The 24,753-nt window shown below is 37.3% G+C and overlaps 1 protein-coding gene across 5 annotated transcripts; it reads left to right on the top strand.

Annotated features, from left to right (window-relative positions):
- The first annotated feature begins 504 nt into the window (after window positions 1-504).
- LOC132133489 (splicing regulatory glutamine/lysine-rich protein 1-like) lies at window positions 505-24,501 on the top strand. Of its 5 annotated transcripts, XM_059546357.1 has the most exons (14): window positions 9,832-9,965; window positions 10,105-10,246; window positions 10,971-11,362; window positions 17,495-17,626; window positions 17,966-18,081; window positions 18,548-18,712; window positions 19,162-19,340; window positions 19,492-19,622; window positions 19,726-19,831; window positions 20,576-20,686; window positions 20,781-20,912; window positions 21,479-21,553; window positions 21,640-21,754; window positions 24,083-24,501. In XM_059546357.1, exons 4-14 carry the CDS (start codon window positions 17,581-17,583, stop codon window positions 24,236-24,238), a joined length of 1,332 nt encoding a protein of 443 aa, XP_059402340.1. In that variant the 5' UTR covers window positions 9,832-9,965; window positions 10,105-10,246; window positions 10,971-11,362; window positions 17,495-17,580; the 3' UTR covers window positions 24,239-24,501. The 5 variants fall into 5 exon arrangements, with proteins under 5 accessions (XP_059402334.1, XP_059402326.1, XP_059402340.1 ...); XM_059546362.1 differs by lacking the exon at window positions 10,105-10,246; XM_059546343.1 differs by lacking the exons at window positions 10,105-10,246; window positions 10,971-11,362; window positions 17,495-17,626 and adding an exon at window positions 506-748.
- The last annotated feature ends 252 nt before the right edge of the window (window positions 24,502-24,753 follow it).

Raw genomic sequence — 24,753 nt, 5'->3', positions numbered from 1 at the left:
TTTCTTTCTTCAGCCAAAAAGAAATTAAGGTTTTTGAGGAAAACATTCCAGGATTTTTCTCTCTGTAATGGACTACAGCGGGACCCAACGGGCTGAAGGTTAAATTGCAGTTTCAATACATCTTCAAAAGGCTCACGTCATCCCAGCTGAGGAATAAGGGTCTTATCTTATCAGACGAGCATTTGTTAAGAAGTATATACATTTTTGTGTTTTTAGTTTTTTGCTAGGTAAAACCCGTATTCCTCGGCTGGGATGATCGTGTAGAGCCTTTTGAAGCTGCATTGAAACTTTTACCTTCAACCGCTTGGGTCCCATTGAAGTCCACTATATGGAGATAATACTGTTTTTTTATTTCCTCAAAAACCTTAATTTCTTTGCGACTAAAGGAAGAAAGACATCTCGGATGACATGGGGGTGAGTACATCATCTTTTTTTTTATTCTTGAAGTGATCACAAATCAGTAGCTTAAACCTCCAGTCCAGCGGGCGGCGCTGTTGTGAAAGCAGAGCTCATCCTCTGTGCCTGCTGTCCGCAGCGCGTCCTGCTAACCAGTTTAACCAGTAACCTAGCCGATTTCTGACCACTCGTTGTATTTCAGATTATTGAACCTGCGTCTGGAAATGAGCGGGATGCCCGGGACGAATGTGATTCAGATCACTAATCTGTCGTCGGCGGTGAGCAGCGATCAGATGAGAACTCTGTTCGGCTTCCTAGGGGACATCGACGAGCTGCGACTATACCCTCCTGAGTGAGTCACAACAACAACAACAACAACAACAACAACATATACACACAAGCACACGCGCTCTCTCCCACGCGCCTGAGAAAGTCACAACAAACCATACATATCGGACACACATCCCAAACAAACCGATCAGACCACAACACAGCATCAGCATCACACCACACCACGCACACATTCAAGACATAAGTAACAGTACATGTATATTCTTCACATGCGTACACACGACATTCATGCATATTAATCACGCTTGCACAACTCGCAACATCACCATAAACACACTATAACACATCATACTCTTCAAACACACCACACATGAGCATCAAAAACCCCACACATAACACTTTAAGAAAGACAAGTATGACATATTCACACACAGTCATCCAATGCCTTAAACATGATAATATGACTTAAACTGGGAATTTAATTTGCTAAATTGGTATCATGTGCCAGCTAGCTAAAGCTGCTATTTGTTGTACAGGTACCTTTTGCTAGACAGTTTCTGCACAGAAGTACTGTACTGGTCAAAAGTTTGGACATATTACTAATGTTTTTGAAAGAAATCTTTTACGCTCGTCAAGACTGCATTTGTTTGATTTAAAATACAACACAAAACAGTGAAGTATTATAATGATTGAATTAAAATAAAGTTTTTTATAGGTTTTAATGTACTTTAAAATATACAGTATCACAGCATGGTAAGGGGCGTAACATTTCCGTCACACGCTTAAGGTATTCGGCCAATCACAGCGCACTGGATAGCTGGCCAATCAGACCAAACCTCGCTTTTCAGAACGATGAGCTTTGTAAAAATCAACGTATTTCAGAAAGGCAGGGCATAGAGGAGTAACAATAATGTAAATTATGTGGAAAATGTTTTTTTTTAACCTTAAACCACATAAACACATTTCATTACACCAGATAGACAACATTTTTTTAGCAACATCAAATGACCCCTTTAATAAATATAATACTGCAAATAGATGGGTTCAACAAAAGCATACAATCGATTAACAACCACGGAGCTCACAGCAGGTCTGTCTTTAATGGTTTATCGTTTTTTTTTTAAAATATGTTTTTAATTCTGCAACCCAACTGTTGTATTCTATATAATTCTGCAAAAAATCTCCACCAATCAGAGAATTGCGATATGTCACTGTCAAAAGAACACTTAGCACCCATTGTCAGTTTTCTTACTTTCTCAAACTGCTTTGATATTTTATAGTGGTTAACTGATATGGGATTTTTAATGGCCAATGTCGATATTGAGAAATCAGAAATCGGTCTATCTGATTGGCTGATATAATAAATGTAATTACAGTAAATGAGAGACATGCAGAACATTGGTGAAACTAAATGAACATTTATTATGCATACATATTTATTAAAAGCTAAAATAAATAAAAATATAAATGATTGAGGTAACAATTAGTGCAGCCTTTCCTTTTCTTTTGCTGAAAATCTACACACAGACACACACACAAAATGTAAAAAAAATAAATAAATAAATATATATATATTTTAGTTTAGTGCAGCCTTTCTAACATTATGTCTCATGAGACATGATGTATCTGATCTGTTTAATTTTGCTTGTCTGTTTCATTGTAAAAATAGTACAAGCCCGGAGGCATATAATAACATGCTTGGTTATCAGCATATATGTGCATAAAAATAGACTGGAACACACGAAAAGGTAAACTATAGGGTTGGGCTAGTGGTGTGCGATATGGCGATTTTTTTTTTGTGCTAATACTGTCAAAACGCACAAGGTTTACATGTAGACTCAGTTAGTTATGTCTAAAATGAAAGTTAATAGTTGAGAGAAAAATCTATATGTGCCTGTCTATTAGATGCGTGCAGGTCTTAAAGGTACAGTACGCCTATTAAACATGCATCCATTAAAAAGGGATAGATCACCCTAAAATTTCATTTCTGTCATTATTTACTCACTGTCACGTTGTCCCAAACCTGTATTAATTAATTTCTTGTGATGAACACAAAAGAAGATGTTTTGGAAAATATTGGACAAAGTCCTTTTAGGCAAGTCGTGCCACTCGGCTGCCATCTTGGCAACGCCTCCGGGCAGCTATTTCAGACTAACAAGACCAGGCTCCTATCTAAATGAATGGGCAGAGAGTCAGAACTGCACTTTCACTGGTCACCGGGACATAAAAACTGCATGTATAGAAACAGCAGTAAAATATAATAAAAATCGCTGAAAAATGTTGATGACTTTGCCCCAAAATAAGGTTTAAAACACCTTTTTCCCCACAGGTTATACTTTTACTACGCATGCGCAAGGGTTCCTCAACTGTGCGCATACGTCAATAAAACCAGACGATAGGCTTAAATGTTTCCTGGCTTGACTGTTAAAAGCAGATGATTAGCTTTCCAGCAGGATGGCTGGACATATGCATACAAACGCCATCTTTGCCGTTACGGGTTTTCCTTATATAGTTGTATTTAGGATTGAGGAAGTGGCATGTCTTTTATAAATTGTCTCTGATATGGGTAACCAAACAGTTGCCGTTCCACATTGAATTTAATTGTAGCAAAAAATACTACCATATTTTCCGGACTATAAGTCGCACTTTTTTTCATAGTTTGGCTGGTCCTGCGACTTATAGTCAGGTGCGACTTATTTATCAAAATTAATTTGACATGAACCAAGAGAAAACATTACCGTCTACAGCCACGAGAGGGCGCTCTATGCTGCCAGAGATGCTGCTGAGTGCTCCTGTAGACTATCACTGAGCAGCATAGAGTGCCCTCTCGTGGCTGTAGACGGTAATGTTTTCTCTTGGTTCTAAATAAATGCGACTTATAGTCCAGTGCGACTTATATATGTTTTTTTCCTCATCATGACGTATTTTTGGACTAATGCGACTTATACTCAGGTGTGACTTATAGTCCAAAAAATACGGTATGTAAGTCACTGTGGACCAGCAACTGTTTGGTTTTCCACGTCCCTCAAAATAGAGTTTATGTTCAGAAGAAGAAAGAAACTCATTCAGGTTTAAACCCACTTTTGTGTTAGTAAATGGTGGTATAAAAATAAAACACTATGACACAATTGACAGACTGCTGACAGAATTTTTATTTTTCGGGTGATTTATTCCTTTAACATTAATAAAACAACAAAACACAGAGTAAAATCACTCTGCTCTTGAATGAAAAAAAAAATTATACAGTTGCTTTAGGAATCAGTTTATATTGTGTGTTTTTTTTTATATTTGTTCATTCAATTTTTCGAATGCTCCTGCTAAATACACCTATTATACCTGAAAATAAAGCATTGTTTGTTTTAGTTGTATATTATGTGTAGTAGTAATGTGTATCTTTTTCATTCTTTTATCTTTGTTATTAAAAAAGTACACTAGCCAAACTTAAATTTTTATCATTCACGAACAAAAAAATTTTGATTGATTTTGATTTTGATGTACCATTTTCACGGCAATGCAATGTCTGATTTTAAAATGGGATGAATTTTGGCATTTTAAGTTTTCAGTTGATATTTAAGTTCTTATGTTTTCTGAAGCATGATAGGGAAAAATAAGAACAAAGATTTTTATCTTCGCCTATCTTTTATATTTTTATCCTCTTTGGCCTAAATATCTGACATTCTTTTTTTTCGTTACCTTGAAAGGCTTTGTCTTTATAATAGGGAAATTAGTTTGGCGTTAATGCTTAGACAACTTGCTAAATATAAAACCAACATGACAAAGAATTGTGATAAAATCGTGAATCGTGATATTTCTACAAAAAAACGTGATATAGAAAAAATATCATATCGCCCACCCCTAGGTTGGGCCGATAGACGATGCCATTATCCATCGCCAATGGCTGATAGACATCACGATGTTGAGCTTGCATCGTGATCCCCACCCTGAATGCACAATCGTTTTTTAGTTTCACTTTCAATTTCGAGATTCGTGATCACCAGACTCTGTTTATATTATGGAGTGGCAGTACTTACTACACATTTTACACGATTATATGTTTGTCAGTTGTGCTGAGGATCTGCAAATCCTTGGCCATCATCCTCCTTCATCTCTCCTTACCACTGGTGGTTCTCAGTTCCATTCCTCGCGCCCTCCTGCTCTGCACATTGTATGTCTCTCTTTCTTAACACACCTGATTCAGATAATCAGCTCGTTAGAAGTGAGCACTGTGCATCCGACTGTGTTCCGATTGACATGGTCTCTACACAGTGTTCATTTCTCCATACTTCCTGAGCAGGGGAAATCTGAGGAAGTTTACTTAATTTTCGGGAAATTCATTCAAGGATTTGGGGGGTTGAGGACTGGAATTGAGAAGCGCTGCAGACAGTGTCTACACCAGACGCCGATGATATTTACGCCGCCGATGATACTTAACACAGAGTTCTCGTGTTGACCCAGCTTTCCCCTTGTGGAGTGCTTCCGCTATTGAGTCCACCGGAAAACCGGGCTTGTTTAAAAGTACAGAGAACAATATTATATATCTTATCAGCACATTTCTGAGGAAGAGCCAGTCATGGGATTTTTTAATTCGTTCATTTCACATCTGTGTCTCCCACTGGAGCTGCCGCTGGAGTGTGGATCTGATGTCTCATGGTACGTTTGAATAAGACTTTGCTCCACGCCGGAGTGTTATTGTATTTAGCACAACGTAAGCGCCACGTTAGAAAGTAAATGACGATTGCTCATTTTACTGTCTATCAGAGTGGTTTGTCTTTAAGAGGATGCATGAATGCACGAAATGCTGCAATCCGTTTTGAAAAACATCGGCCACATGGAAAGACTTATCGGCTGAGGCCAATATAAAAAAGAAATCTGAATATCAGCGATATATCAGTCGACCACTATTTGTATGCAAAATGTTTATTTTGCAATAAACTTAAAATTTAGTGTTTCATTATGTAAAATCAACATATTTAAATTATTATTTTTATATTCCTCCATTGTTATCCATTTATGTCATTCACAATGCTTCATGGGATGTAATACTTCTTTACATTAAAGCTGTTACGTCCAACATTCTTTTTGACTGAAAAGTCAAAAAGTTTTTTTTTTAAATATATATATATATATATATATATATATATATATATAGATATATATATATATATATATATATATATATATATATATATATATATATATATACAGGTCCTTCTCAAAAAATTAGCATATTGTGATAAAGTTCATTATTTTCCATAATGTAATGATAAAAATTAAACTTTCATATATTTTAGATTCATTGCACACCAACTGAAATATTTCAGGTCTTTTATTGTTTTAATACTGAGGATTTTGGCATACAGCTCATGAAAACCCAAAATTCCTATCTCAAAAAAATTAGCATATCATGAAAAGGTTCTCTAAACGAGCTATTAACCTAATCATCTGTATCAACTAATTACCTCTAAACACCTGCAAAAGAATCCTGAGGCTTTTAAAAACTCCCAGCCTGGTTCATTACTCAAAACCGCAATCATGGGTAAGACTGCTGACCAGAAGGCCATCATTGACAACCTCAAGCGAGAGGGTAAGACACTGAAAGAAATTTCTGAACGAATAGGCTTTTCCCAGAGTGCTGTATCAAGGCACCTCAGTGGGAAGTCTGTGGGAAGGAAAAAGTGTGGCAAAAAACGCTGCACAACGAGAAGAGGTGACCGGACCCTGAGGAAGATTGTGGAGAAGGACCGATTCCAGACCTTGGGGGACCTGTGGAAGCAGTGGACTGAGTCTGGAGTAGAAACTTCCAGAGCCACCGTGCACAGGCGTGTGCAGTAGGGCTGGGACAACGCGTCGAGGTCATCGATGACGTCGACAAAATATGCGCAAAATATGCGCATCGATTCGTCGACCTGTTTTTATTTCTCTAAAAAACGTTTGCAAAACGTTTACCTTATGTGCGCTGAATATACGCGATGGCCGGATCAACATTCTGTCCAACGTTATATAACCAATCCAGGGGTTTTTCTGCATTGATCTTTTTTTTTGGCGGCTGTCAAAGCCTTATTTGATCGGTGAGTGATGTAGAATAGAATGACTGTGTTGCGCCTGACAGGGCGCGTACGAGAGAGAGCCCCGGCTGTGCGCGCGCACTCACAGTCTTCAAACAACACGAGCGCTTCTTGCTCTCTCTCTCCCTCGTGCATATTAATCAAAATCATTAAACACGATAGAAAAAGGGCGAAACACCCAAGTTTCATACGCACTCGCGCACTCACAGTCTTCAAACTACACGAGCGCTGTCTTGCTCTCTCTCTCTCTCTCTCTCTCGCTGTCTCTCTCTCTCTCTCCCTCGTGCATATTAACCAAAATCATTAGACACGATAGAAAAAGGGCGGAACGCCAAAGTTGCACGTGGAGCATTTGGAGATTTTTTTTTTCTACATGACAGGCTGCTGGCTCCCACTGTTAATTTTTCTTTTTTCTTTTTTGGAAAAGCACTCTCTGTATTAGCTTAAAGCCCTAAACTTTACATTGGTTACTGTATTCTTTCAATTGCTCTAAACAAGTATTTTGGGTGTATCTAAACAACTTTTTTATTGAATGCTAGACATCAAGTTGTTGTTATTTTCATCTGAAAGAAGAACTTTTTTTCAGTAAGCTAGGCCCTATGTGTTCAGTAAGCTTGTTTCAGTAAGCTATGTGTTTTCAAGGCTTCAATGTTTTATTGAATGCTATCTCTATACAAGTGCAAAGTAATGCATTCTTAGTCAGTCTTTTATTTTGTAATTTTAAGAGCAATAAACATATATTGCAATGTTAAGGAATTCATGTTTTTTTCATTCAGATATGTAAATCAACATGTATAAATTGTTAGTAGTCAATTAATGGGGAGATAATCGAAATCGAATCGGCCTGAAAAAATTAATCGTTAGATTAATCGATGCATCAAAAAAAAAAAAATAATCGCTAGATTAATCGTTTAAAAAATAATCGTTTATCCCAGCCCTAGTGTGCAGGAAATGGGCTACAGAGAAGCAGCACTGGACTGTTGCTCAGTGGTCCAAAGTACTTTTTTCGTATGAAAGCAAATTTTGCATGTCATTCGGAAATCAAGGTGACAGAGTCTGGAGGAAGACTGGGGAGAAGGAAATGCCAAAATGCCTGAAGTCCAGTGTCAAGTACCCACAGTCAGTGATGGTCTGGGGTGCCATGTCAGCTGCTGGTGTTGGTCCACTGTGTTTTATCAAGGGCAGGGTCAATGCAGCTAGCTATCAGGAGATTTTGGAGTACTTCATGCTTCCATCTGCTGAAAAGCTTTATGGAGATGAAGATTTCGTTTTTCAGCACAACCTGGCACCTGCTCACAGTGCCAAAACCACTGGTAAATGGTTTACTGACCATGGTATTACTGTGCTCAATTGGCCTGCCAACTCTCCTGACCTGAACCCCATAGAGAATCTGTGGGATATTGTGAAGAGAAAGTTGAGAGACGCAAGACCCAACACTCTGGATGAGCTTAAGGCCGCTATCGAGGCATCCTGGGCCTCCATAACACCTCAGCAGTGCCACAGGCTGATTGCCTCCATGCCACGCCGCATTGAAGCAGTAATTTCGGCAAAAGGATTCCCGACCAAGTATTGAGTGCAAAAACTGATCATAATTATTTGAAGGTTGACTTTTTTGTATTAAAAACACTTTTCTTTCATTGGTCGGATGAAATATGCTAATTTTTTGAGATAGGAATTTTGGGTTTTCATGAGCTGTATGCCAAAATCATCAGTATTAAAACAATAAAAGACCTGAAATATTTCAGTTGGTGTGCAATGAATCTAAAATATATGAAAGATTAATTTTTATCATTACATTATGGAAAATAATGAACTTTATCACAATATGCTAATTTTTTGAGAAGGACCTGTGTATATATATATATATATATATATATATATATATATATATATATATATATATATATATATATATATATATATATATATGTATGTATGTGTGTAAGTGTGTATTGGGATTCACCATGCAGCAGTGGTGTTTTAGTTTGTGGCTTATAATTCTTATGTCTTTTTTTTTTTTAATCCTATGGGAAAAATACTTACAGAACCAAGGCAGCCAAAAAAGTGGGTGGGCACTGTTGCTCTCTAGCCACTTTATTTTCCCATGTGGAAATAAGCTGTTATCTGTGAATGTGCTTTTGAGACTACTTCTTCATTAGCCATGGTAGGGAAATAATAAGAATAAAGTGCAGTAAATGGTCAAATTGTTTGAGCTACAACACAGTGTGTTTAAAAAAATTGCATTAACTGAAATAAGAACTCTAGCCTTAATTGGAAAAACTACACTAAAAATACAAGTTTTTGATTTCAAATTAAATAGAATAAAAATGATCAACTAATTGTGGTTTGTGAGACTCAATATATTTAAATATTTCCAGTTTTTTATGTATTATGATTGAATGAGTCATTGTATTATTCAGTCAGCTGATTTGTTCAAAAACTTTGACTCGCAATCCTAATGCTGTTTGCAAAAACAGCACAACCTTTATTATCTGCGGCCTCATGCTTACAGCTGATTTTCAGCTTTACTGATATTTAGAGCAAAAACATGCCATTTACTCACCCTCATGTAATTTCAAACCTGTTTGACTTTCATCCGTGGAAGACTTTTGAAGAATGTTTTAAAGAACCAAACAGTTTGGTTTACCATTTATTATTTATTGTAAAAATATAATGGAAGTCAAAAGGGAACCAAAACTATTTGGTTAGCAACATTCTACAAAATATCTTTGTGTGTGTGAGTGTGTATTCCACAGAAGAAGAAAGGTCTTTCAGGTTTTGAACGACATGAGGTTGACTAATGATGAGTTTTCATTTTTGGGTGGACTATACCTTTAAGAATAACTTAGGACAGCAGCTAAACCACAGAGGAAGTCCTCTACGTTAATTTTATTACAGCTCTATTTTGTATAGTATTTGAACTACACTTATGATCAGCCTAATAGACTCAGACTTGACAAAGTTCATTTCTTATTTTTTCATTATTGGCTAGAAAAAAACACAGTCCTATGCACCATATTATGTCTACACTATATTTATAAAACAGGGGAATTAAATCCTTGTTTTTCTTCTCTTTCAGCAATGCACCGCTTTCCTTTTCATCCAAAGTTTGTTACATAAAGTATCGAGAGCCTTCCAGTGTTGGTGTGGCACAACATTTAACCAACACTGTTTTTATTGACCGAGCTTTGATTGTTGTGCCCTGCGCTGAAGGTTAGTACATTTGCATGCGTGTTACATTTGTGTGTTTGATTATACAAAGACACTGACTATCTAACTGCAAATCAGACTTTTGAGAAGAACAAACCATGATTGGTTTCCTGACATTATTTTGTGTGTTTTTGTGTCCCAGATTTGTATGATAACCATGAGTCTGTGTGCAGAGGTATCACTGCTATCAGCTGTGTTTTATTTTGTGAGTTCAGTGGAGGTGGGTGGAGTGACACCAGCTCACTTGTTTATCAGTTGAGCTGGAGGATGTGGAAATGATGGAGGTGATTAAGATCATTCTTTTGTGTTTAATAACAGCATCAGGACTGTGTGAACACGCTTTTAGTGTTTTGCTAACTTGAGGGATTAGGCACACAGTCATTAGTTCATATTCATAAATGGGTTTTGCCTTTTGAATAGGGGTTTAACAGTGAACTGATGCATTGCTAGAAAAACTAGTGAAACAATAGCATAACATCACTAAAAGTCACTGGTATGGAGGACTTTATAAACCAATAAATAAATAGAAATGTTGTTAGTTTTTTTTTTTTTTGCTTCCTGTGGTAGATGGGTTTTCTGAAGGTTAAGCTTCTCCTTTCACTAAGCATGAATCCTAGTTTGAATCATTTGATTCAATAAAACATTAAAATGATAATATAATATATAAAAAAAAATTTAAGCCCTATTTTTGTCCCTTTTCATGCAAAGTGAAGTCAGATTATGAAATGAGCATTCGTAGCAGAGTGTGAAGGCAGAGGGTATGAAGTGAAAGGGTGAGGTCTTCTCAAGTCTACTGTGCAACCACTGGCTAACAACTTTTTTTTTTTTTTTTGCCTTTTTTTGTTGCCTTTTTTAATGTTTAAACATCCGTATTCATGAAAAACATGGTATCTAAGCTTCCCTCTTGCCTAAATTGCTTGTCCTCGTGACTTGGTTCTGGATGGCTTACTAAGTTGATTAATTTGGTTTCTGTATGTTTTTTCTGTGTTGATTATGTGTGCATATCAGATGACTAGAGTGACCCAGGCTACACTACTACACTAGCCTGACTCAAGGCTTTGTTTTCCAAGCCACTATACCCGCCGGGGCCCACGCTGCCTTCAAGGGGGGAATGTGACCAGGAGCGTAGCTGCTGAACCTTCCGAGATGGACGCCTTGTCTCTTTTTGTTTTCTTTTATTTTCATTTCCTTTTTTTTTTTTTTCTCACATGTTGTCCCTTTTTTGCCTCTTTCTTTGCCAGAAGAGTTGCATATTCATTGTGTTGTTTTTCTTTTTTTGTTTCTTTTTTTTTCCCTGTCCCCTTGTCCCTCGTCCCCAATCCCACAGTTGCACCCCTTTGCCTGTCTTTGAACGCTGTCCAGGTTGACTTGCCGCCCAGTGTTGGAGGGAAGTTTGAACGGTACAAGGGCAGCTCTTACTGATATCTAATGCATTAAGATTTCCTCCTATCTCTTTCTCTCGCTCCTTTCCACTGGTCTACTGAGGGTTTTACTTTGGGAAATAATATATTCCTTCACTATTTAATATAACCATACAGGGCCTCACAAAAGTATTCAGACGCTTCACCAATTTTCTGTTTTTACTGAATTATAAGTACTGAAATACTTTTTTTTTTTTTCTTCAGAGAACTAATTTAATGTCAGGTTTTGTTAGAAAATATTCTTAAATGTTCTTATTTATTAATTATTATTTTGTTATTTGTTTTTTCTTATTTATTTTTTCTTATTTTATAATTTATTCTTAAAAGACAGTTGCATTGACTTTCATTTTGAGCACAGTGTAATTATCTTTAGTCGTTTGATGCTCAAATATAGCTACATGTTCAGTGTTGGATTGACATCAGGACTTTCAGTTTTTCAGTTTTCAAAGCTTCAGTTTTTCAGTTAAAACAGGTTTCTTTTGCAGTATTTTTAATGCATATTTTCTAGGGCTGCATGATATATCAAAATAAAATTGACATTTCAATATGGCTTAGTGTGAATATAAAAATAGCCAAGGTAGCCATTTAATGAAATAAATAAATGTGCTATGGGTTTTGGAGTGAAGTGCATAACTGTTTTCATTTACTTGCGTGGAACTCCCATGGAAGCCTAATAGATTAGCGTTTGAAAATAAAGGAATTAAGATGTAAATATTAGAATTGTAATTTTATAGACATACAGTACTAATAAATTGTTTAATATTTGTGAAATATTTGTGCCTGTGAAATCTCAAAGAAAGACACTATTAAAAAAAAGAATATTTTAATAAATTTTTTCGTTTTTTAACTGCTCACCTGAAAAATCACCCGTCAAACTCTGGTTTCCAATTACAAAACCAAAAGTTTAAATTTACAACGTTTTTGCAGCGTTCTGTATTGTAGCCAATCACAGGCATCTCTGTTGAAAGCAATGGCCAATCAGAGGCGTTTACTGTAGGTGAATCAGAATCTACTTTGAAACACAGATCTATAATACAGTTGTAAAGATCAGTGCTCTGAACTAATTTTTGTTTTTGCAATTTTACAGAGTTCTGCACGCTCACATATATTCCTAATGATAATTAAAAAAGCATATACAGAGTGCAAATATTGATTGTCATTGATTATATCAGGATATTTCATGTGAAAAAGCTTAGTTATAAAAAGAGAGCACCCTTTGCTTGGTTTCTCGAGTTTTACATCAGGGGTTTTCAACGTGTGGGGCACGCCAGCACCTGTTAATTCAGAGGCATAAACACAATTAATTATGAATACAAGCTAGCAAATCTTTAGTCACCCTCTAGAGGGCAATGTGATTACCGTATTTTTCGGACTATAAGTCGCACCTGAGTATAAGTCACATCAGTCCAAAAATACATCATGATTAGGAAAAAAACATATATAAGTCGCACTTATTTAGAACCAAGAACCAAGAGAAAACATTACCGTCTACAGCCATGAGAGGGCGCTCTATGTCTTCAGTGTAGACTACAGGAGCAGTGAGCAGCATAGAGCGCCCTCTGGCGGCTGTAGACGGTAATGTTTTCTATTGGTTCATTTGTCTTAGTTAATTTCTCTTGATTCATGTCAAATTAATTTTGATAAATAAGTCGCACCTGACTATAAGTCGCAGGACCAGCCAAACTATGAAAAAAAGTGCGACTTATAGTCCGGAAAATACGGTAGTCCCACTGCTAATAAGTCAACAATAGAGCAGATTTGGCGAGATCAAGTTATCGCTCACTCTTATTAACTGTGGAAGATTATTTTACAATTAGCGGGGTCAGTAATTAAGCCAAGCATTGGCATGTTTTGCTCTTTAGAAACAGGCTCAGCCATCAAGCTGAATCAGGTGAGCAGGTTGTATCATTATGTTTCAGTATAATTACGCAATGCTGCTTCCTGTTTATTATTCTAATGTGTTGTCAGATCAAACATTAAAGAGATTTTAAGCCATTCAAGCGCAAGATGGCACGAAATAGATCTCAAATTACTCATAAGCTGTGATGGATTTTTTTTCTGTGTGCGCACACCTGAAGCGTGCACACAGAAAGCTGTCTATTAGACAACAGGGTTCCGGCTGAACCAGCTGTACGCGAGTTATAACTTGGCATAGTTTTGAAGTAAATGTCAATACTAATATATGCTTATTGAAGCGTATCTCTACATATAAACTAAATATTTATGGAAGCGTCCGGTCAGGAGTAACCGTTGCAATAAAATAGCAGACCGAGTGAACTGCATCAAAATTCTCTCTTACCTGACAACCTTCAATCCTTTAGACGATGCTGCTGATGTTTACACTCACATACATATTAAGAGAGAGAACAATATGTGAATAAACATACTTTGTTTCTTTTTAGCGCTTTCTTTTTGTTTCTTTTATCAACACCCCAGCACGTGTTGCACATTTCAAATGAAATTAGCCATAATAAATAAATGGTATTTCTTGTTTTTTTTTTCTTTCAGTATTTATTGATCCTTATTCATTTCAATGACAGTTTCTGAATACTATTTACATATAAAAATAGCTTAGCTATAGGCTGATGTCATTCATGAGTATTGTAGTATTGTTTTTGATGGAAACTTATATTTGCTGATGCATTGGGGAAACACCTTTCTCCTTAGAAACCTGAAGTCTGATTCACTTAATGCCATTTCTCTACAATGCCTAATTGCGTGTGAAAATTAGGGCATGTGGCGCACCTTATAATGCAGCACTTGGTGCCATTTTCCTCAGAATCTTCCACTAAATAAGACCTGAGTGAAAGTGACATGGCCCGAACCTCGGTTCCTCTTTCAGGTTACTATCAGTAACCAGAGACGTGCCCTTTTGAGATGTATCTCGATGTTGCGTGGAGGTTGCTTGAGCACTGTGTTAGCAGGTGGGCTCGCATGGAGATAGAATCCAGACTCACACCCAGGAAAGGAATATTTTGTGTGGGTTGCAGCTGGCTTTTTGCATATTGATTGTGAAATCAGACACTGGAGGTAGCTGATGAGAAAAATTCTGTGGGTGCAAAGCTTGCTCACTGAGCGAGCCATGATTAACTAGCCATGTAGGTAGTTTGTTACTCGTATTCCCATCAATCGAAAAGGGGAGAGGGCTGCGTTCATGCACTTGATGAAAGTGTGTGGAGCTAAGGATAGGCCAAAGTGGAGGACCAAAAATTGATAGACCACTCTTTCGAAGGCAAATCTCAGAAAGTGCCTGTGATTAGGGGCTGTCTGGATATGGAAATAAGAATCCTTTAGGTCCACTGAAATAAACCAGTCCCGGGGTTTGAATGAGCGATAAGATTTATTTCAATGGAATCACTTTGAATGAGCATTTTGCTAGAGTGTGATTCAAACAACATAGATTTAGAATAGGGCAAAGACCACGTCCTTTTTTGGAACTAAACAATAGCGGCTGTAAAAAACAGTCTGGACATCCTTGACCAGATTCCCTATGTGGGGTCAGTGCTGCTCTGGAGGTAGGTTAAGGTGATGCCACAAGTCCTTGGGATGCATAGAAAGCTCTGGCTTTGTGCCGGGCTTTGGAACTGTATCGGCTCACAGTCTAGAGGAAGAGCTCTTAGTCTATGAGGAGCAGGAGGGGTCTGACCTGTGCGTTTCGGCATTAAGTGCATTATCACCCTTAATTGCATTTGTGCTTCAGAGATTTGTTCTGTGGGGTATTCAGTCGAGCTGCCAAAAAGCCCAGAGGGACTGATGGGGTGTTTAAAAGGACGACCTTCTCTGCATCCCTCATGTCCATCAGGATTATCCATAGGTGCATGTCCAGCACAACCATGCTACCCATGACATGGCAAATAGACTGCTCCATCATTTTAGTGGCTCGCAGGGTGAGATCCATGGCGCTGCAAAACTTTCCAAATATTTCTGGATCCGGACCTTGTCAATCTAAGCTTTTTAACATCTTCGCCTGGAAGACTTGGAGAACAGCTATGGAGTCAAGGCTGACGCCGCCTAGTCTGCTGCCATGTATGCTTTCCCAGCAATATTAGCTGTGGTGCGGCAGGGCTTGTTGGGGTGTATGGCTGCAGTTTTCACCATAAGCAACGCGGAGAAACAAAGATATGCAGGGATGGCCTCCTTAGTCGGCGGAAGTTTTGAATAGCCGTGCAGATTGACACCATCCACCAAGTGCAGAGCTGTAGATGTGGGAACGAGCCAAGCATGGGGTGTGCCACATCTAGGATACCACATTGTGCACTTTGGGGAAGAAGAGGGTGTGTGTTTGTGGGCTGGCCTCATGGCATTGACTGGACTGAAGAAACCACTCATCCAGTCTATTCCATACTGGTTCACTGGGAGGGGACCATTCCAGGTTGAGCTTCTCCACCGCCTTAGATATGATGCGCAGCAGATCCTGTACTTCTTAGTGTCAAAGTCATCCATGTGGCTGGCTAACCAATCTTCCAGATCTAAAGCTGTGGAGGACATGGCATTGTCACAGTCTTTCTCAGGCATGCCAAGAAATCCACCGGAGAGAGTTGATCTGGAGAGCAGGGACCACGCGGACGTTATGGCGGCATAACCTCACTGACAGCAGTGTTGGTTTCCGCAACCAGTGGCCATTGCTTCTTACTTTGCAGCTGTGGAGGAACAGCAGAGGAGAAAGATGGCAGATGGGGAGTAGATGCATCCCTGAGTACGAGGGCTACCCTCCTGTAGAGGGTCCTGACACCTTTAGACTCACAGTAAGGGCAGTTGGGCTCATCAGTGGTGGACTTTGCGTGGACACAGGAAGCAGGAAACAGGAAGAACAAAGTTTGAAGGATATATCTTATATTTTCACTACATTTATCCACCTTTGGTGTAAAGCACTGCTGTATAAGGGGTGCCACACCCCTCATTTCCATGCACTTGAGAGCCATTGTAGAGTTAGGATTTACTATTCTAAGGAGAAAGGTGTTTCCCCAATGCATCAGCTAGCTGTATGAAACATCGAGAGACATCTCGAAAGGGAACTACTAGATAGATCCTGCCTTATGAACAACTGGTAAAACCGAATAATGTATAGATTTAGTTACATACTAGTTTTTAGTTACTAAGCCTCTAGTGTGGACCCTACACAGGTAAATAGAGTTCTGTTTTACGTCTTAAGCAAATACATACAAAATTATGTCTGAATAGCTCTTGACGAGTATTCTCATAAGTACTGTATATGCATTTCTTATATTAATAATGTTAATCAAACAGCAAAAGAGAAAGGGGGCATGACCTAAAGGGTTGAAAACCACTGATCTACATGATATACTTACAATTCAAAGAACATTTTTGTCATTGCTTTATTTGACAGTGTAAACATAGCATAAGGATGGAACAAACTATAGAAATATTATAATAAACCCAAAAGTCAAATAAATAAATAAAAACAGTTATGCAAGCTTCCATCTATTGGTTATATGTTTATATGTCCGGCTATATGTCATTTTCATCTTAAGTCTTTGTTTCCGCTGGGATTTTTGGTTAATTTTTAAAGTGAATTTTACTGCACAACCGTAGATATATAGCACTGAAAAAAGAAAAATATTGCAATGTCAATTTTTTCCCAATGTCGTGAAGCCCTAATATTTTCTAACAGTGCCTGTGTAGGATCTGTAATTCAGTAAAATTACAGATATGCTAGTGAACAGTGATTAGAATTGTTATTTTTGCAAGGCAAAATTGTTCAATTCACTGTAATGGGAAGAAATGAAACCGTTATTTTAAAAGCTCATTGCACATGTATAGCTCCATTGGCAAGGTTTTGGGGAGCATTGACTTTAGAAAAGTACTGAAGTGGCTGAAAGTCACATTTGAGGTTTTAATTTACAAAATCACAGATAAACCAACGGTCAGTTTACCCAGTAAACTGTAAAAGTAAAAAATAGTACGATAGTCACTGTATAGCATGCGTTTGTATGTTTTACCAACAGTGGCTGAGATGTATTTGGTAAAATGATTTGTTTTTACCTTTATTGTTAAGGCAACACTTTTTAGGAGTGACGGTTTGAGGGGGGATTTCTCAAAGACACTTAAAATGTTCTTCTTTTCTGTATCTGATGTTCTATGTGCTATTAGTGTGATGCAGCCAACATGAACGGTTGTCTTGTGTTGCACACCCTTTCCAACACTGCGACACGATCGCCCCAGGGAGAAAAGCGCCCATGCTTGATATCGTATTGGTTCATGACCAATATGTTTCCAGTACAGGTGACCCATACCATGAGTGTTAAACTCATTATCTACATGTTCTGTTCTGATCTTTTTATTATTATTTTTTTAAGAGAGAAAAGGACTAATCAAAATGTTCTTTTCTCTCTTTTTGCGGAAAAGTCATCCTGTTTACAGTATGTCTTGTGTTGATAGTAAAAAGAGAGTAGCTATGCTAGTTGAGATTGTTTGCTTGTTCATGGTCGGGGTTGGAGATGCTCAAGGTGGGTGTTAGAGCGCTAGGCTGTTGGAGGATTCTCCTCTGAATCTTGGGTCATAGGTAAAGCAGCTGGAGATGTCTCCATTGGCCTCTCTAATGCCAGTACTCTTTTTCTTCAGGAAAAATCCCTGAAGAGGCAAAGGCACTCTCACTTTTGGCCCCCGCCGCCCCAGTGACCAGCCTGATGAGCGGAGGAGGACTTCTGCCCATTCCTAGCCCCGCTACACTACAGAATGTAAAAACACAATCTCGCAAATTAAGACTGGAATACACTACACAGTTTTTTCCCCCAGATTTGCAATTTGGAAGAGCCAGTGATAGTTTGTGAAGTTGGCAGATTTTGAGCAGTCAGAGTTGACACATTTCACAGATAGTCACTTAGTGTGTGATGGGAAACAAAAACGTCTTTATTACTTACCTGTCTCCTAGTAATGAGGCACGTGTTTCAACATGAATTTGTTCTGTTAGCAATGACCTAAAAGAGTCTGGAAGTATACGATGACCCAGTTTTTCATTTACAAAGTCAGCAAGTGTATCATGCCTAGTGTTCCACATTCAGATTTAAAAGTTGTGTAATGTGTTCCAGCCTTTACTAAATGATAATTAAAAAAATCATCTACATCCTCAACTGCATGCCACAGATTTACTGCATTTTATTTCAAATTGTCAGTTGTCACTGTGTTATATTTATTTGCGGACAGCGAGGTCTTCCTTTAGCTAATCTGGGGGTCCTGAAGTCTAGTTTGGACACATCTGTGGCGGCTCTAAATGCAATTGCTTCACAGCCTCCACTCACGGGAAATGTAGATCCCTCTAAAATTGATGAGATCAGGAGGACGGTGTATGTCGGCAATTTAAATTCACAGGTATGTGAAAATGAATTGAATTCATTCAGAGGCTATCTGCAAGTGCAAATAGTGTCAGACATTAATTATATTTATATAGTGGCAGATAGAGTATTTGAAGTACATTTATAAAACTATGCAATAAGAACACCACGTCCAATTTAACTTAAATTAAGCACTGTTTTTGATTTTTTTTATATATATATTCCACATTTTTTATTAATATTTATTTTATTTTCACTGATTTGCGATGGAAAAGGGAGAAGAATGGGAATCCACTGTTCTTAAGGCCCCAGTATACTTGAAGAACGAACTGGGGTGACATAATTTAAGAAAAAAAGTTACCCCAGCATAATTGCCACTACATGAGAAATGTGGTGGATGGATGTAATTAAAATTGGGCATCTAAAATGACACGATTCACTTTTGTCTTTCAAGCATGTTGCACTTGTTCTGTCAATCTCCCGTAGAGCACCACAGCAGATCAGCTCCTCAAGTTCTTCAAGCAAGTGGGAGATGTCAAGTTTGTTAGAATGGCAGGAGATGAAACCCAACCTACACGTTTTGCTTTTGTGGAGTTTGCTGATCAGGAATCCGTGTCACGAGCGCTTACATTTAATGGAGTTATGTTTGGTGACAGACCACTAAAGTGAGTTTTCTTTTTTGAGAAAAGAACTCATCTGAACTGTTTACATATGCTCAACACCCTACCAGTTTTCTTTAACACAGGATTTTCAGTGTGTCCTGTATTATCTGTGTGCTAGCATTTTGTATTTTACTAGTAATTAATCACATTTTAGGATTAACCACTCCAATAATGCCATAGTGAAGCCTCCAGAGCTCACACCTCAAGCTGCGGCCAAAGAGCTGGAGGATGTGATGAAGAAAGTCAGAGAGGCTCAGTCAACCATCGCTGCTGCTATCGAGCCAGGTCTGTCCTCTCTATCTTGGACACACACACAGAGTGAGGCTTTCTCAAAATGTTTTTTCTTTTTGTAATTGATTTTTGATTGAGTTTTGATTGTTTCTTCCAGATGATAAAATTCATTCATCCAGTAGGTCTAGATGTTCCAGAGGGTCCAGATCTCACTCTCGCTCCCCATCACATTCACGAAGAAAGCGATCTAGATCCAGTCACAGGTAGATTACAAACATCCGTAAACAAGTTATCACATTGACTCCTGAAAGCTTAGTAGCTTGCTAAGCTACTCACGGTTAAGTAGTTAAAGTACTAAAAAGCTAACCCTTTGAAAAAGTAATTTAAAGACAATGCTGAATAAAGTCTGATTTTTGGACCAAAATGTATTTTCGATGCTTAAAAAAAATTCTAACTGACCCTCTGATGTCACATGGACTACTTTGATGATGTTTTTCTTACCTTTCTGGACATGGACAGTATACCGTGTACACAGTTTTAATGGAGGGACTGAGAGCTCTCGGACTAAATCTAAAATATCTTAAACTGTGTCCCGAAGATAAACGGAGGTCTTACTGTTTTGGAACTAAATGAGGATAAGTTATTAATGACATAATTTTCATTTTTGGGTGAACTAACACTTTAAATTTCATATTTAAATGTATTAATATTGAAATCTGACAACAACTGTGTCATAAATGTTGTTACTTTAGCTCAAATAGCGTTATAAAAAGCTTATTTCTCAGGCTAGATCAGCCAGTGCACATTTGATTTTAAGAGTGTGTATTTCAAGACCCACATTATGCATGTTTTTTTTTCTTTACACAATAAACTGTAAATAAATGTAGATATAACCCGAGCTTTGCTTGTTCGATATGCATGGACATAATTTCCACTTTTTTAATGTTAGTACTTTGTTTCACTGTAGCAATGGAAACATAACTTTATTTTATCAATGGTGTTTAAAGAGACCGCCTGTCCCAGACATCCCGGCAGAGGGTGAATGACTCCCGTGGGCCCCATAGGAGACGCTCACATTCCCGAGAAAGGAAACACAGCCAGAGTCGATCTCATTCTAGGTTAACCTGCACCACCATATCAGCCTTTTTACACTCATATTCTGTTTTGTTCCTACAAAGGACATTTCAAAACAGTTTTGTCTCTCATACACAGGGACCAAAGGAAGGACAAGGACACTAAAGCAAGGAAGGACGATGATTGGGAAGAAAAGAGGCCGCGGGACAAAAAGGGAAGGACGCCTCCCAAAGGATACAGTGGCTCTAGATGTTCCCACAGTATAAGCAGGTCAGAAGAAAGTGTCCGTATTAAACCTGCAACAGACATTGCATGTTCAAAATATCACCTACAATGCAAAAAAAAAAAAATTAATGAAATCAGAAATTAAGAAAATAAAATAAATATAATAAATTTACAGTAAAAAACACCTGTTTTTTTTTTTTTTTTTACAAATAATTATTTGCAACCAAAAAAAAAAAATGAAATAAAACAAAGGGAAGTGTGAGAATCATGAAGTGACCAAAGAAGTGAACAATATAGAACTACTTAGAGTCTTGTATTTGGGAGGGCTCCCTTAGTGCCTTTCCAAGATATTCTGTGAAAATGAGTCTTATAATAATACAGTTTTATATTGATGTATAGCTTTAGTTTGAAGATCAATTTTTACTGGGGAAACGGATTTTATATATATATTTATATTTATATTTATATTTATATATATATATATATATATATATATATATATATATATATATATATATATATATATATATATATATATATATATATATATATATATATATAAGTTAGCTTGTGTGCTTCGATAAAAATCTTTATTTTCCTTTATCTCACAGAGTCCATAAGAAAAGAAGCAGATCTCGATCCAGGTCACCAAGGCGGAGAGCCAGGTCACCGTCACCATCTAAAAGGTTCACTGAGAGTGAAAATTAGTGTATGACGCTATTGTACGATCAGACTCTTTATTAAAATCGTAATTTCTTCTGTCCATTTTCAGAGGCAGGAAAGATAAAAAGAGGGATAAAGGATGGGACAGTAGCAGGGAAAGGACAGAGACCTCAACATCCAGGAGGAAAAGCAGGGATTATGAACATAAAGCTAAGACATCACTGGTGTGTCCAATTTATATTTCAAACACATAGCTCATTTACATTTACACATTAAAGTTGCTGTATGTAAGTTTGACTCTACTAAAGCATAAAAATACCATAATATGTTTGCAGATATTTAAGAAACATGCTAAGTTAGCATACTTGTTTATCTGAAAAACAGTGCTACAGTCAGTTATTCTCCTTTGAAAATGTGTGTTCTGGGCCGGAATATCACTCCCTGTTTTGGTTTGTGAAACCCGCCCACTGCCAGTTTTACCCAATTGTATTTCAGCACCCCGGGTTGCCAGTTGGGGGAAAACACAGCGTATTTCATTTCATTCATCATCAAGTGTGCTCGTTCCTTTTGGTTTCATCAATCTGGCAACCTGCGTGTGTGTCCACTCTGAGGAGGAGGGGCCGGGTGAAAAAACCCTCTCTGATATTTTGAATTTGGACTGCAATACCTAGTTCAACCACTCGGTGTCAATCCTACATACAGCACCTTTAAGCTTTACTTAAGAAATGCAAGCAAAATTACTTTGTATTGGTGATTTTGGTCTGAGGTTATGCAAATTCACACCAGCACTAAGTACTTTATGACTTATAATGTTAACAGCACCATGCAAGTGCAGTCATTTTATTCATGTTGTGGTTTTCATGAAACTACGCCATTACCAGGTACAGCTAATCTCTTGAGGCATGTGGACTGACGGTTAGAACAGTGTGCTGCTAATCAGATTGTGGGTTTGGTTATGGGAGAAGAGCTAATATCTAAAAGTCTTCTTCCGACCAATGTCAGTTTCTTATGTATTCAACTTTCTGGATTAATAACTTGCTTTAAAACGATTATATTATACTGCTATTACATCTGCATAATGAAGCGATGAATGGAGACTCTATACTTCTAATGCTCATTTTGAGGGACTCATTGCTCCCCATGCATATCAAAGAGTGCACTGTGGGGGTTTAGTTGAAATAATTTGCACAACATGTAGCTCAGCTGTACTGTATCAGCATGCTGCTCTAGTTTTTACAGATAAGGAACAGACGATCACAGCTGATCCTCTCAAAAGATTGACTTTTAAAGTGTTTTTCACGCCTGTCTACCTCTGATAACCATCTGTATGTCTGTCTTAACCGTAAAGCTTTTCTAATTCCCCCAAATCTTACATCCTTTTGACGAAGTGTGAACCGTTCTAGTTTTTTTTTTACTTTGACATTTTCGCCCTCTGAGGAAAAACTTTTTGACATCAGTCTGTAGTGTTTTACTAGTTTTCTTGATATGTATGCATTTATGTGGCATGACTCATTTGGGTATATATATATGTGTGTGTGTGTGTGTGTGTGTGTGTATATGTATATATATATATATATATGAAACATTTATATTATAAAAAATATATGAAAACTTATTTTCTTAATCTTTTTTAGTTTGATCAGTAAGATTTATTTTAATGCTTTTGAAAGAAGGCTCTTATTTTTACCATTAATTGATCAAAATTACAGTACTATTAGTAGTTAAAACAGTAATATTGTGAAACATTATTACAGTTTTGTCTTAATATATTTTCAGATGTAATATATTCTTGTAATAGCAAAGCTGAAATTTCAGCATCATTATTATTCAATGTCACATGACCCTTCAGAAATGATTCTAATATGCTTATCAATGTTGAAAAGATTTGCTGCTTAATATTTTTATGGAAACCATGCTACATTTTTTTTTTAATGCAAAGATGACAGTTCATTACAACATTTTGCTGCAATATATATATATATATATATATATATATATATATATATATATATATTTTCACATATGCAATTCAGCAAACCTCCCCTCTGTTACTGGCAGACCAAATTTGTTTTTTACGGGCAGAACAAATGAGCTTTTTGATTACTTCAGCTTGTTACTCAACTCATGGGTTGTTATGGTTATTTTTATATACTTCCAGACTTCTAGATGCCTTGTCAGTGTGCATTTATTGCAACACACTAAGTAACTTGGGCTCAAGTGGTAAGGACATTAAATACTCAGAAGCATACACATGTTCTAGCGTGCAAAAAGCGTGCAAGAAAAATAAATATTAGTTATTATGATTACAGATTTCATTCACAGTGTCCTTGCTGATTGTAAGTATTTCTTTAACAAAACAAAAACAAAAAGTACTGTATACTTAAGCAGTGTTACATATGGGAAATAATGATGACTTTGGGGGTTATTAACACTCTTACTATGTCTGACTCTTAAAGGGTTATTTAAATGAAGCCTGCAGCCAGTGGGATGCTCAGATTTACTGGATGGAAAGTGTTGTTTGCCCCGTCCTGAGTTGTGGTTTGATTTTGCAGATGGAGAGGTGCTACGAGCAGGCGGACTGCGAGTATGACAGTGACATGGATGGCTCGGGCTCTGTGGGTAGTGACAACAGATCTCCTCAAGCTTATCTCAACGGAAGCTATAGGAGCACTTACGCCGAGGAGGATGATCTCTCTGCAGCTGAGTGATTCACATGTACCCAGAATGCCAAGAACACTGATGTTGTGACTGGAGAGCATAGCTTCATGTATCACACTGTAACAGCCGTCACTCCTTTTGAAGTGCTTTCTCTCGCGTCCATTGCTATGTGACTGTAGACTTTTGAAAACATTTTCTACTGCTGTGAATATTCTGCCTGTCATATGATATTCATATGGATGAAAATATAAAGTTTTGGATAGTTCTTTATTGAGATGCGGTTTATTGAATGAAGGTACTTGTACTGAGGTCACTTTTTTTGTCAGGTCTGCATTTTTCTTTTGCATGTAACTTTGTGTTTACACTCTTGTGGAAAGATGTTTCATGCTATTTTGTTTCTCTTTTTGATCTGTCATACAAAAACAAAGCCATTATTAGTGTGAATCTAAAAAAAAAAAATGTATTTACCTCAAAATAATGTATTTTGCATTTATCATTTTTCTTTTGATGTTTAAGTACATGTTCCTTAACTCTTATCATTACTATAACGTAAAAAATTAATCTG

Source organism: Carassius carassius, chromosome 4 (assembly GCF_963082965.1).
Source record: "Carassius carassius chromosome 4, fCarCar2.1, whole genome shotgun sequence".
Lineage (NCBI taxonomy): Eukaryota > Metazoa > Chordata > Actinopteri > Cypriniformes > Cyprinidae > Carassius > Carassius carassius.
This window is presented reverse-complemented; position numbering and strand designations above follow the sequence as displayed.

Excerpts from the sequence above, each read along its gene's own strand:
- LOC132133489 (XM_059546343.1), top strand. The coding sequence starts at position 621 with ATGAGCGGGATGCCCGGGACGAATGTGATTCAGATCACTAATCTGTCG. Across the intron at positions 9,966-17,965 it reads TGTTGTGCCCTGCGCTGAAG|GAAAAATCCCTGAAGAGGCA; the intron begins GTTAGTACATTT and ends CTTTTTCTTCAG. Across the intron at positions 21,755-24,082 it reads ATAAAGCTAAGACATCACTG|ATGGAGAGGTGCTACGAGCA; the intron begins GTGTGTCCAATT and ends TTGATTTTGCAG.